Genomic DNA, 12871 nt, shown 5'->3' with positions numbered 1-12871 from the left:
ACGGATGCACCTCATGACGTTAATTAAGAAAATGCAGTTTGCAGAGATGCAGGCAAATCTAAGCATCTAAGGGTGGCTTAAATATTTACATTAACGTTTATGCGTGTGATGAATGCTTTTACCCAAAGTGAGTTACAGTGCACTCATTGTGGCCTAGATGCTACATTAATATAAACTCTTATTTATTAGTTTTGAAATGTTATTCTATAACGTGTGAAATCATAATAATGAAGAATTAAGAAGTGTGTTTTAACTTTTGGCTAGTGCTAGACCTTCATCTCTACACATAAGCCACATGCACATTTTTTACGATGTAGAACCAGTAATACTAGCTTACTGGTTTAAGGATTTGATTTCCCTCAACAGACTTATCGAGTGCGCGCACACGGAGTTACTGTGCGTGCCAATGGACAGAAGAGGTCGCATCTGCCGTGAGCGCGCAGCGGGAGGCGCAGGTCAGAGAAACACGGTCGGACAATATCCAGAACTCATCCTAAGCAAGCAATCCAGGTCGGATGTTTACCTACCATGAGACCATCAGAAGACACTCGGGAGTAAACGAATCAGCTGGAATTATTCATTTTTTTCTATTTTTCTTTTCTATCACATGACCCCAGTTTAGTTTTTTCTCAATTTTAATTTTGATGTCGAGGACTATTAAGCATTTAAAAAAAATCAATTTTCCTTTCACTTAACCACCCCCCCCCCCCCTTTTTATTCCCGTTGTTAGTCGAAATTGCCCGTTGCGGACTGATGGACATGTTGTGGAGAGTGGGAATCGTGCTGGTCATGACCTGGGGTCTCACGGGTAGCGAGACCCACGAGCCGCGGCGGGATTCTTCTCCGCGCACCGCGATGCTCAGAGCGCCCGTGGAAACGTTGGACTTTGGGTTCGTGCCGTCGGTGGTGTACGAAACGCACGCCTATTATGAACCGGGTGCCATCGGTATTCTTTTCCAAATGGTCCACGCGTTTCTGTACGTGGTTCAACCCAACCCTTTTCCTAAAGGTAAGACACACTGGAGCGTGCGTAAAAGTTTTCTACTTGCGCTTTGTGTTGTCAACATCACATGCAAAGTAGTAAAAGTTTATGGTCAGGTACTCACTAAATATTATTTGTTATAGGCCTACATTTTAGAAAAATATCCTAAACTCATCAAAACTGTGGAATAACACGCGTAACCATGGGAAACTTTTAAAAGTGAAACTTTTTGCCTTGTTTTTGCAGAAATGGCAAAAGGCATTTTTTCAACCAGGTTCATGAGTTCCCACCCCGAGATGCTTCATAAACATATTGGAGTTCACAAAATATTTGGGCTTTTATTGGCTGCTTTTCGTTACTATTCCTCATTATTCAGTTCAAGTCATCTCAGTTTTGGGAAAGTTACTCTGAAAAAGTAATTAATTACTAGTTACTAATTACATATTCAATAGTGTAATTAGGTTACTGTACAAATTACTCCCTCCAAAACGTATTTAATTACTTATTACTAATTACTTTCTATATCCTATATCAACCTTGATTAGTTAAGTGATTCAAGAATAGACATGAAACAGCTCTTTTAATTCATTCAAATAAATAATATAAAACTACATAAAGTAGTATGATTAACTGACCAAAGTATTACAAATGTGAGACTTATACGGTAAAGCACGGATTTTAAAGATAGACTTTGAATTCTGATGTCAATTCCACTATTACAGTATTTAGTTTTAATTACCATCAGAAGTAACTGATTATAAATTACAGAAAAAATAAGAGTAATACCTTACTTTACTTTTTCAAGGGGAAAGTAATTAAATTACAGTAATTAATTACTTAGTAACTTTACACCCAACACTGTGTATGACATTCTTCATTATTTAGTCCAAGTGGTGCATTTCATGGTTGTAGGTCATGATTTCTTGTTTTCTGAGCCTGTGGCTGGTGAGAGCTGCGCGATTAGCATACATTAGAAGACAACAAGATTGCATCTACTATTTATTGCTGTGCTGTTTTGCAATAAAATAGGGACTTAAAGGAACAGTTCACCCAAGAATGAAAATTCTTTCTTCATTTACTCACCCCCGAGTTCTTCCAAATCTGTATAAATATCTTGGTTCTGATGAACACAGATAAAGGTATTTGGAAGAATGCTTGTAACCAAACAGTTCTTGGTCACCATTGACTACCATAGTAGGAAAATTGCTTTATATATTTCTTTGTTCTGTTGAAAACAAAATAAGATATTTTGAAGAATGTATATTAGAAAGCAAACCGTTCTGGGGCACTTTTGACTACCATCGCCATCTTTCCTACTATGGTTGTCAATGGTGGCCAAGAACTGTTTGGTTACAAATATCTTTCTCTGTGTTCATCAGACCAAATAAATCAGGAACAACTCGAGGGTGAGTAAATGATGACAGACTTTTTATTTTGGGGTAAACTGTCCCTTTAAGATAATGGGAGTTCTGGAAAGTTCATTAAAATGCAAATGTTCTGGGTGTAATTTAACTATGACATGCTTAGTTTATACAGTGAGGTATTGAAGATATAGACTGGATTTTTGTGCAATATACTGTAGTATAGAAATACATTACAGTCTATAAACGTATTTTAAGTAGAAAGGCTGCCCCCAGACCCTATTTTTTTATCACTATCTAAGGTCAGGTTGTTATCAGGTGGGATTTTTAGTGAGGTCAGTAAATTGAGAATAAAGGACCACTAGTGTTTGTGTGTGTGTGTGTGTGTGTGTGTGTGTTTATGTACAGTAGAATAGGATTGCAGTGTTAAATCCCTGCTGTCTAACCAATTAACCAATCTGCTCTATGAGTCACCTGTCCAATCAGGTAATCTTATAATCTCGGTGCCATATGCTCCACAGGTATATGTAACGTATAATAATAAATGAATGCTGTATGAGTGAACAGCCCTTGTACAACCCAAACGCAAATCGCACAAAGCATGTTTTACATGACTGATTTTAGATCAGTGAATGATCTGTGAGGGAGGTATTGTGGAAATTCATAAACTGATAGAAGAACGTAATGGAGCTTAATCTGACTGGCTGCATTACATCTGTCTGAGATGAGCGGAGTAAACAGATGAAACAATGGATGGCTGTATACACAGTCTGGGTCTTTGGGTTAATCTGAGGGGACTCCCTGTGTCCCACTGCAGATGAAGTTTAATATCACTGATCTCTAGATTAAAAATGCACTGTAATTTAAAGACAGGGAGATTAGCAACACCCATTTGACCCATTTATGATGTCAGTAGGATTGTTCGACTTGATGCAGCGCCGCAAGATCCGAGAGGCGGATGACATCAAAGAACTGCAAGAGCGATTCGAAAAACCATAAAACTATAAAAAGTATGCTTTCGAATAGCTCTCGTGGTACTTTGATGTCATCCGCCTGTCGGATCTTGTGGCGCCGCATCAAGTCGAACAATCCTATTGTTTCTGTGTGTGTGTGGATGTGAAGTTATTCAGTGGGTTAGTTAATGTACAATGTGGGTTAGTGGTGTTAATCTAAATATATATATGAAGTATCTGGAGATACTGTTAGGAGAAGATATGAAAGTGAGAGAGAATTGGGGGGGGGGATTTAAAAACAGAGAGACATGCAGTTTTGATGAAAGAGTGGGGAAATGAGGAAAGAAAGCATTACAGAGAGACCACTTAACTGGCTAACAGAAAGACCCCTGTAATAGGATTAACCATATGCCACTTTTAACCAGTGATACTCTCTCCAGATATCTTTCTCACTTTCTCACAGATAAACATACATACAGAATTTTTTTGCCAGCGTTTTGCCAGCAAACATGTACATTGCATACATTTCAACATATTGTATTATAGCAGATATTTCACCAGTAGGCTAGATCTGATTGGCTGGCCTTCAGCAATGTATGAATTTTTCTAAGAATATTATAATGTAATAGTGTGAGGTTAGTTATATTGAAAAGATCTTTTGTTTTTTTAAAAGGCTTGAAAGAGTTTTGTTTAAGAGTTTTTATAAGGCCGTTACCTATGAGATATATCCTTGCAAAATGTACATTCATCTTTTTCTGCCTGAATTGTACATTTTAAAAATAACACACATCATTTCTTTCACTTTTGTTGCACACCTGTCTATTATTATTATTATTCAGATTTCAGGTTACCCACATTAAAACAAACAGCGGTCACATTACATAAGTTCAGCTCACTGTTGTTTACACAGCCCGCTGTTGCTTTGTATGACATACAAACATTTGTCATCTGCATTTGGTCTCTAAGCTTCTAATACTATGAAAACAATGATTTTACACATTATCCATTGATCTATTATAGTGTTTTGTCCATGGCACTTTTGTCACTGAGTAATAATGTGATGTTAATGCTATTTTGTTGATCTTCCTGCAAAGTGTGTTAACTGCTAAATTTAGTACTGTAACAGTAAATAAGCTTATCTGTCCATGTAAAGGTGTTTTGGGCTCAAAGGTTAGTTTATATTCTTAGTGTATTTTTGGCTGTATTTTGCAGTACAGATACTAGGCTATCATATAGAAAACATTTTTTTCTCAGAATAGATCTACAGATTTATTACATTTATTACTCGATTTCTCATTTTTTCCAACTTATTCCTATGTTTTGTTTCATTGAACAGTTCAAAGAAAGAATTCAGTTGCTTAAATGATTGTTTTACAGTTCTAAAGTGCTTTGTACAGTCAGCAATATACGAATGTGAATTTGTCATTTTAACAGCAGCTTGTAATAACCTGAGTGTAATTTGCATTTACAGAAATCAACACTAAAATGAATTTACATCTCAAACGAAAAGTTTGCATGTCTTAAAATGATGACGCTGTTTGTGTATGTATGAGCTTCGGTAAACAGATTTGATTTGCTATGCTTTCTACAATTTCAGTAATATAATACACAATATGCCAAAATATTCATAATTATCTGATTTGCAAAATTGAGGGGGGATTTGTTGAAAAGGAGTGTTGCAAGCTGATTCAAGCACTGAAGAGAAAGATTATTCATTTATGCACATGCATGTAGAGCGTAAGAAATTCTGTCTGTGCCACTGATGATAATACCACACCATGATCACTTACAGAAGGGCCATTAACACCTGTCTTATGTTCGTACAGAAATAAATGTGTTGCAAAATATTTTGGGATTGAATCAAGAGTTAAAAATACAAAGAGTGTTCACATCCCAAACTCTAACTGGACTCAGGTGCAGTACAAAAAAATGACATAAGAAGTTATAAAGAGTAAAGCCTCTACCCTGAGATTACAAAACATTTATTAATCAACATTGCAACATTTCAACCATTAGGTCTTCATCAGGCACAATCTGATGGTCATTTGCAATTGTATGGTAAATTGTTTGGTAAATTAGTCCTGATACAAGACAGCAGCTTACCTCTCCTTTATGCATTGTATCAAAAAACGTTAGTTGGTTACAACCAGTGTTGGGTGTAACTAGTTACTAAGTAATTAGTTACTGTAATTTAATTACTTTTCCCTTGAAAAAGTAAAGTATGGGATTACTATTATTTTTTCTGTAATTTAATTACAGTTACTTCTGATGTAATTAAACTAAATACTTTGTGTAATATGTGTGTGCAATAGTGGAATTGACATCAAAATTCAAAGTCTAAAGCCCATTGCACATTGAGTCAGAAATTTGCGTCAGAAATTTCCGCACGTTAAAAAATAAATACGACCTCACTTTGTGTCAATCACATTTACACACTACTGCCGATATTTTCGTCCGTCATAAAAAATTTGGACCGGGTTCGATTTTCTGCGTTTTCGCATCCGTATCAAGCATTTTGAGTGGCCTATTATAACAATTCAGAGACACCATACAAACGAGAGACAAATACGAAAAAACGCATACGAAAATTTCGGACTGTATGTGCAAAGACCTTAACTTTAAAATCCTTGCTTTAATGTATAAATCTCACATCTGTAATACTTTGGTCAGTTAATAATACTACTTTATGTAGTTTAATATTATTTATTTGAATTAATTAAATAAGCCGTTTCATGTCTATCCTTCGATCACTTAACTAATCAAGGTTGATGTAGGATATAGAAAGTAATTAGTAATAAGTAACTAAATACTTTTTGGAGAGAGTAATTTGTACAGTAATCTAATTACACTATTGAATATGTAATTAGTAACTAGTAATTAATTACTTTTTCAGAGTAACTTACCCAACACTGGTTACAACTTTATAAAACAGCCGTCCGATTGAAAAAATGCACACAATATTGATATTTAGATGCTGTATGCCTTTACATGCAATACGGTGTCACGAGCTGGCGTGAAAGAGAACCCAAGCGCAGGCAGGCAGTGAAGGGGTTAACAGATATATTTATTAAAACACAAAACAGAACCAAAACACCCACAATGGGGGAAAACAGAACTAAGGAACAAATATAAAACAAAAGACTTCCCACGAGGGGGCAAAATGAAAACAAGACAACTAACCTAAACTCAAGGACACGACCAAACGTCTTAAACACTACAAGGCACAAAACTCACAAAACACGAACAGGCAAGGCACAGGAACACGGGCAAGGCACAAAACTCACAAAACACGAACAGGCAAGGCACAGGAACACAGGCAAGGCACAGGAACACAGGCAAGGCACAGGAACACAGGCAAGGCACAGGAACACAGGCAAGGCACAGGAACACGGGTAAGCACATGAACACGAAACGTACAGATACAATCCACGAGCACAAGACAAAGAAACAAGAGGGTATTTAAAGGGAAGACAAACGAGGGATAACGACACGGGGCAGGTGTGGGTAATCAAACACTTAGGGAAAGATTACGAGGAAACGAGAGGAATGGGACCAATGACAAGACACTGGAGAGAACGTATATTATTGTCAAATGGACAACAATATGTTTCTCTCCACACATAACCTAAGGACTCTGCCCCGATCCCACCACACGACTAGAATTTCATAAACAAGACGGTGGGACCGTGACATACGGGTAATTTTGCTATTAAGAAAAGCATCTGCTAAATGAATAAATGTGCTTTAAGCATGTGAAGTTTAGTTGTTCATAAAAAAGAGTGATATTGAATCTCTGTTACGACTACAAATTAAAAGTTAAATGTGTGATTGAAAGATACCAGAGCTTCTTTAAGACTACTCTGTGACTTATTTGCTAAATGTGACACCACAGGGCCTAAGTTAACTCATTCACTCTTAAACCTTTGCTTTGCTTTGCTATTTTAGAGGGACTTTTCATCGACCTCTACTCTTTGTTTATACTAATAATATTTATTTTTAAATGATCATCTAACCCTAAATCAAACCCTCACATTTTCATTAAGAGATTATTTAGTGTGTTTTGAAGCCGTTTTCTGTCAGTGCTATTGCTATTCAGTCCAACCATACCTAATCCACACACACAACTTTGCCCCCGGTGATCACAAAATAATTCTGTGGAGATTCCTGTGCTATAATGTGACATTACTGATATTCAATATTGATTATACTATTACTGTATATTTTATATATTGTGTGTGTGCTACTAGATAAAATAATCTTCTACACACATACATGTGTTCAGTTCAGATGGGGTAAGAGGTGTGTGATGCATGTGACTGTGCCAGAAGAATTAGGGTGACTCAGTAAGTCACTTAAAGCTTTTAAACCACTTACCTTCTCCCATAAATGATTTTATAAGTTATCAAAGACTAAGTCATATGGATAAAATTTAAATATGTATAAATGTAGTTCTACACAAAAGAACGTTTTATGGAATAACCTGCCAAATAAATTTCTTTGTTTGGTAGAACATGAAGAAAGATATTTAGAAGAATGTTAGCAACTGAGATTTCTGGGGCATCAATCCTATCTAGGATAGGGCAATATCTGGAAAATACAACTGTTTAAAACTCTGGAATCTGAGGGTGCAAAAAAATCAAAATATTGAGAAAATCATCTTTGAAGTTGTTAATAGAGGCGCTGTAGCAGGCCGTTGCTAAGAACAAACAGGTTTGTTTGAAGGCTCTCTATTGGCTTACTGCTGTAATGAAGTTGTCGAGAGTAGATGAACCCGTAAGTGGAAATTCTAAGCTTTACATAGATACCAAACTTGAGGGGGATATTCTCAAAGAGCGGGTAGCAGCGAGTGAAGTTTGTAGGTGTGTTTCCGGGCATTCTTGTTTGCGATTTTGCTGCGTCCACTCACAAAAATAAAGTTTTTATATATTTACGGTGGGAAATTTACAAAATATCTTCATGGAAAATGATCTTTACTTAATAAACTAATGATTTTTGGCATAAAAGAAAAAGCGATCATTTCGACCCAATGTATATTTGGTTATTACTTAAAAAAATTTGAATTTTTTTGGGGGGGAAAACTACCCTTTAATTTAGGTTTTCAAAAGCATTATATGACATATTATTGGTTCCAAAAGTACATACAGTATGTTCATTATGTCAAAGAGATACTTCCACATTCCATCACCTTAAATCAAACAGGTGATCCTAAATGTTAAAGTTATTCTAATTTAATTTCACCAATTGCACCATTAATAAGATTCTATGGAAATAATATGCCCAGACCATTAACTTACATGTTCTTACCTGTCATGATTCACAGACAGCGACGAACCCAGGCGCAGACAGAGGTGGTGGAAAACAATGACTTTAATAAATAAACACAAAGTAAAATCCACAGGGGGATTAAAACAACGATAACAGAGGATAATGACACACAGATATGACAGAACACAACAGACTGTCTAAACTAGACTATAACAACACTTGACATAAATTAAAACTGACTCGACTTGACTAGACTCATCAGAGCACGAAATTGACACAATGTCTTTTACATTGTCAAACATCTGATTTGTTCTTAAAGATTCCAACCAAACCCCAAAAGCAACCAAAACGTTTCTGTTAAAAGCATGAATCTGCTGAATTTGTTGTTACAGATCTCATTGTTAAGGTTTTGCAGCAGAACAAGGGAGGACTCAAACTGGAGGACTTCAAGAAGGTGTGTGTGTGTATTTCTGTGTCTGTGCATGTGTTTTAATGTTATAAGGAGTGATGTTATATTTGCAGGTCCTTCAATTTTGTGTTTTGACAGCGTAGAACCTGTGTATAGTGTAGTCTGCTTATCTGTAATGGCAATATTGTAATGTTGTAATAACATAGATATACATTATAAACGTGATAAGATGATCTAAAGTCAGTTGTTTTTTTCTTTATGTGGTTTTTGTCCATTTTAATCACCCACACAAATGATGTCTCTTCAACTATGGCAAAGCAGCCAGAGAATGTTGTATTATTGCTACAGGTAATTGCATCCATCAAAATATCTATATGGTGTCTTTCAGTTCCTAGTGTTTATTTTATTTTTTTCTCTTCTTCTCTTCAGTCGATCTACTATGAGATTGGCTTTATAGTCCTGGCAGTAGTGGGGCTGTTGTTTGTGATGTTGATGCCAATGGTGGGGCTGTGTTTCTGTGTGTGCCGCTGCTGTGAGAACTGCGGGGGTGAAATGCATCAACGACATAAGAAGAACGCAGACTGTCAGCGTGGCTTCTACATGGCCACACTCATCGCTACCTCCATCTTCCTCGCGTGAGTCTTTCTCACCCTTGTGGAGTGTGTACATTTAGGCCATTGTTTCCTGATTTTACCTTCCTGATTTTATTCTTGGGTCACCATTTATTTATTCACCCTTGGACAGCATTCCAATCAACCAATCAGATTTAAGAGATAAGTATACAGTTAATGCATGGGCGTCGGAACCATTGTGTGGGAGTGGAACAGGACCCACCCACTTTTTAAGACCAATGATATTGAGTGGCTCAGAGATGACGTATTTTTGTAGGCTAACCTGGAAGTAAACACCGCGCTGGTTCCCTCGACCGAAACCCTATGCATTTTTCCCATAGACTTTTGGAAGATTGCAAAAAATAAGATCTGCGACTAACAAATGTTCATGCTGTTTACACGTTTTGTCTATCAGGATAATCTTTACAGATCAACAGCTATTTTTGAAGCTTAAATACAGAAGTTAAGAGCTGACAAGATGCTATAAACAGACTACACTATGGTTGCTCGATATCGGTGTCACCACCACCAAGCCCCCGACAACTTTCTCAAACTTTATTAAAACCGTGTTCCCTGGTAAGTAATTACTCAGTGAATGAATCCCCAACAATGATTCTAGACATTTTGTGCCCATGTTGCATTATTTGTGAGATTTATATGCACGATGATGTCTAACGTCCCGCTAAAGGAAGTAGTTGCTTTTAACAACTTGTTTGCAACCGCCGTTTTAAAGACACAATAAAGGTTTAAAAATTCACAAGCGGGTTATAACTAGTGTGTTTTATGTCATAGATTAAAACGTGAATATATTTAGAGGTTTGTTAGCTACAGACCTTATTTCAGGCGATTTACCAAAAACCCATTTAAAAAAAACGATGGAACAGGAAGTCTTAAAATGCTTCCGGTGTTTGCATACAAAAATATGTCATCTCTGAGCCACTCCATTGGACCCACTCACTTTTACCGTCTCCAATTTAGCACATATGTTGTTCACTTTTCAGAGCACCATCACTCAAATCCATTACACTTGAGGAATGCCTAATAAATTAAACCCCATTACACGTTTTAGCTACATCCTAGACTTCTAACCTGCTTCCTCAAATCCATTCCACCGGGCTCATTCAAAGTCCATATTTAAACACCATTCCATTTTGACAGAGCCATAAATAAAGTATTTTTATACATTATACATTATATAATAATAATAGAGTTTTGGGACATTTGGGACCACACCCTTTATTATTAAAAACCTGTTAGCCATTTTTCAAATATTTTCTTCATTTTGTTGAAAATAATGCCTGTACGATCTAATCAAGTATTTAAGGTGAAAATGGAAGAGCGCGAGTTCGGATTCGAAGTTGCGCCAATAGTGTGTGTGTGTGTGTAGAGGGCGGTTAATTTGCGTGAAAATGTGAACAGTGATTCCAGTTCATTAGTTCACTTGTTCATTAGATTAATTTGATCTAGAAATAGACTAGAGGTCAGGGCCACTGAACCTCCATCATCCTTTCAATGCTCTCTCTTCTGGGTGGTAAACACAATCTGTGTTGCTGGACTCCACTAATCTAGCCTAGTCCAGGCCAGTTACTCTGTGTTCCGAGTTTTTCAATAAGACTGTTTTCTGATCAGGCTCAGAGACAGTTCACCTCAAAATGAAAATTGTGATAATATATTTTTGCTGATCAAACATTTGTAGGTTTTTTTTTGTGTAACACAAAAGCGCTTCTACCATTTTAATTCAGTACACGAACACACCGGAAGCTAGCTGCTAGCCGCTAGCTTTGAGTGAAAGCAAGACTGTGAGCAGTGTTTCCCACAGGATTTTGAGAGACTGTGGCGCTGATGACGTCACACGTTAATTAGCATATTTGTGACGTCATCACGCCGTGACTCGTGTTTGCGTTTGGCCTAGTTTTGGCACTTGAAATCTGTTTTGCTTCAACTCTCTGATCACATTATATTGTATTTTAACACAACTGAATGCAATTGTTAGGATGTACCAGCGGTTGAGGGTAAACATAGTGACAGGGAATCAAAGTTCACAGTTCATTGGTGTTTATTTGGGTGCAAAGGTGAGCTTCAAATAGTGCAGGTAAAAAGAGTCCTAAAAAATCAAGACAAAATAAAATATTTACAATATTTACAATAGATACAATATTTACAACTTTGGCTATGCCAACAACAGGCTCAAAATCACATGTCAAACAACTACCACCTCCACCTCCAAGATGGCTGCCAGGAGCCATTTTATACACTTGGCTCCTCCCGCTTCAGAACATACCAATATAATGTGTGGAAAACTCTGCTAACCTTTCGTTAAGTCATATAAACTCGATCAGCCATCTTCTCTGTCAATAACATCTGTGACTGTTGACATTTACGCGGAAAGGGAAGTACACGGAGGAACGCATATTGAAAACACCGTCACCTTTTCATTCGTTCACTGTCATGTGAGAGAGAGGCGCTGTCGAGGCGCTGCACGCAACAGAGAGAGAGAGAGAGAGAGAGAGAGAGGTGCTGAGCACTCGCAACTCTACAATGAATTAAGCTGTTTTAAATAGTAAAATAAAAATGTAAATGGTAATCATGAAAAATCTATTCATGGCGGCCAGTGTTGATAATGTGGCAGGCCGCGACGAATAAATCAATATTGGAAACAGACAACACAATAATAATATATTGTTATGAGAAGTATAAAAAAAGTGTTCGTTTTGAAACTATGGCGGAACAAATTAGACTATGGTCGGCCGCCATAGTCTAATTAATGAATGGGAAACACCGGTGAGTGAATAACAAATTTGGGTGTTGACAATTATACATGTTATATGTATACTGCCGTCATTATACATTTCATTTTTGTCATTTCTGTCGCTGTTATTCAAGTTTTAGACAAAAGGAGATAATAAATAAAAAATAAGAGCCATTATCAATTCAGAGGTTTGTTAGTCAGTTTGCAACATTGCCGGAGACTGGTGGGCACCTGTGGTTGTCTAGAATGACAAACACACTGACACATTCAACACATGTGACATTGATAGCCCTGAGTCTGTCCAGAGAGAAAGTCCCCTCTTTATTTCTAGACCCCATCCCCCTCTTTTTCTCCCTCTCTTTCTCTTTCTGTTTTTTCTTTCTGTGACAGTGCTGACAGCAGTTTCCTAGGTCACAATGGACGTTTGTGAGCCAAAGACTGTACAGTGAGTGAGTGTGTTTGAGTGTGTCTTGATAGACTTTCAACGAGAGGTTCGCAGTAATTGTTCAGGATGAGGACTGGAAGCAGAGAACATGACTGT

At 37.0% G+C, this 12871-nt stretch overlaps 1 protein-coding gene across 9 annotated transcripts in view; it reads left to right on the top strand.

The window, feature by feature from the left end:
• Positions 1–410: 410 nt before the first annotated feature.
• The window catches only part of prom1b (prominin 1 b), a 32526-nt gene continuing 20065 nt past the window's right edge, over positions 411–12871 (top strand). For 3 of the 9 annotated variants that reach the window (XM_057332290.1, XM_057332289.1, XM_057332288.1), the window contains exons 1-4: positions 412–1009; positions 8954–9015; positions 9292–9318; positions 9400–9605. In XM_057332290.1, the coding sequence (XP_057188273.1) occupies positions 754–1009; positions 8954–9015; positions 9292–9318; positions 9400–9605 (551 nt within the window). In that variant the 5' untranslated portion in view covers positions 412–753. Of the gene's footprint in view, positions 1010–8953; positions 9016–9291; positions 9319–9399; positions 9606–12871 lie in introns of all 9 variants that reach the window. The other 6 variants (XM_057332293.1, XM_057332291.1, XM_057332287.1 and 3 more) reach the window with 5 other exon arrangements.

The sequence above is a fragment of the Triplophysa rosa genome, linkage group LG4 (genome assembly GCF_024868665.1).
Source record: "Triplophysa rosa linkage group LG4, Trosa_1v2, whole genome shotgun sequence".
NCBI classification, from domain to species: Eukaryota; Metazoa; Chordata; class Actinopteri; order Cypriniformes; family Nemacheilidae; genus Triplophysa; species Triplophysa rosa.
Note: the sequence above shows the minus strand (reverse complement) of the source record. Positions and strands in the feature narration are given on the sequence as shown.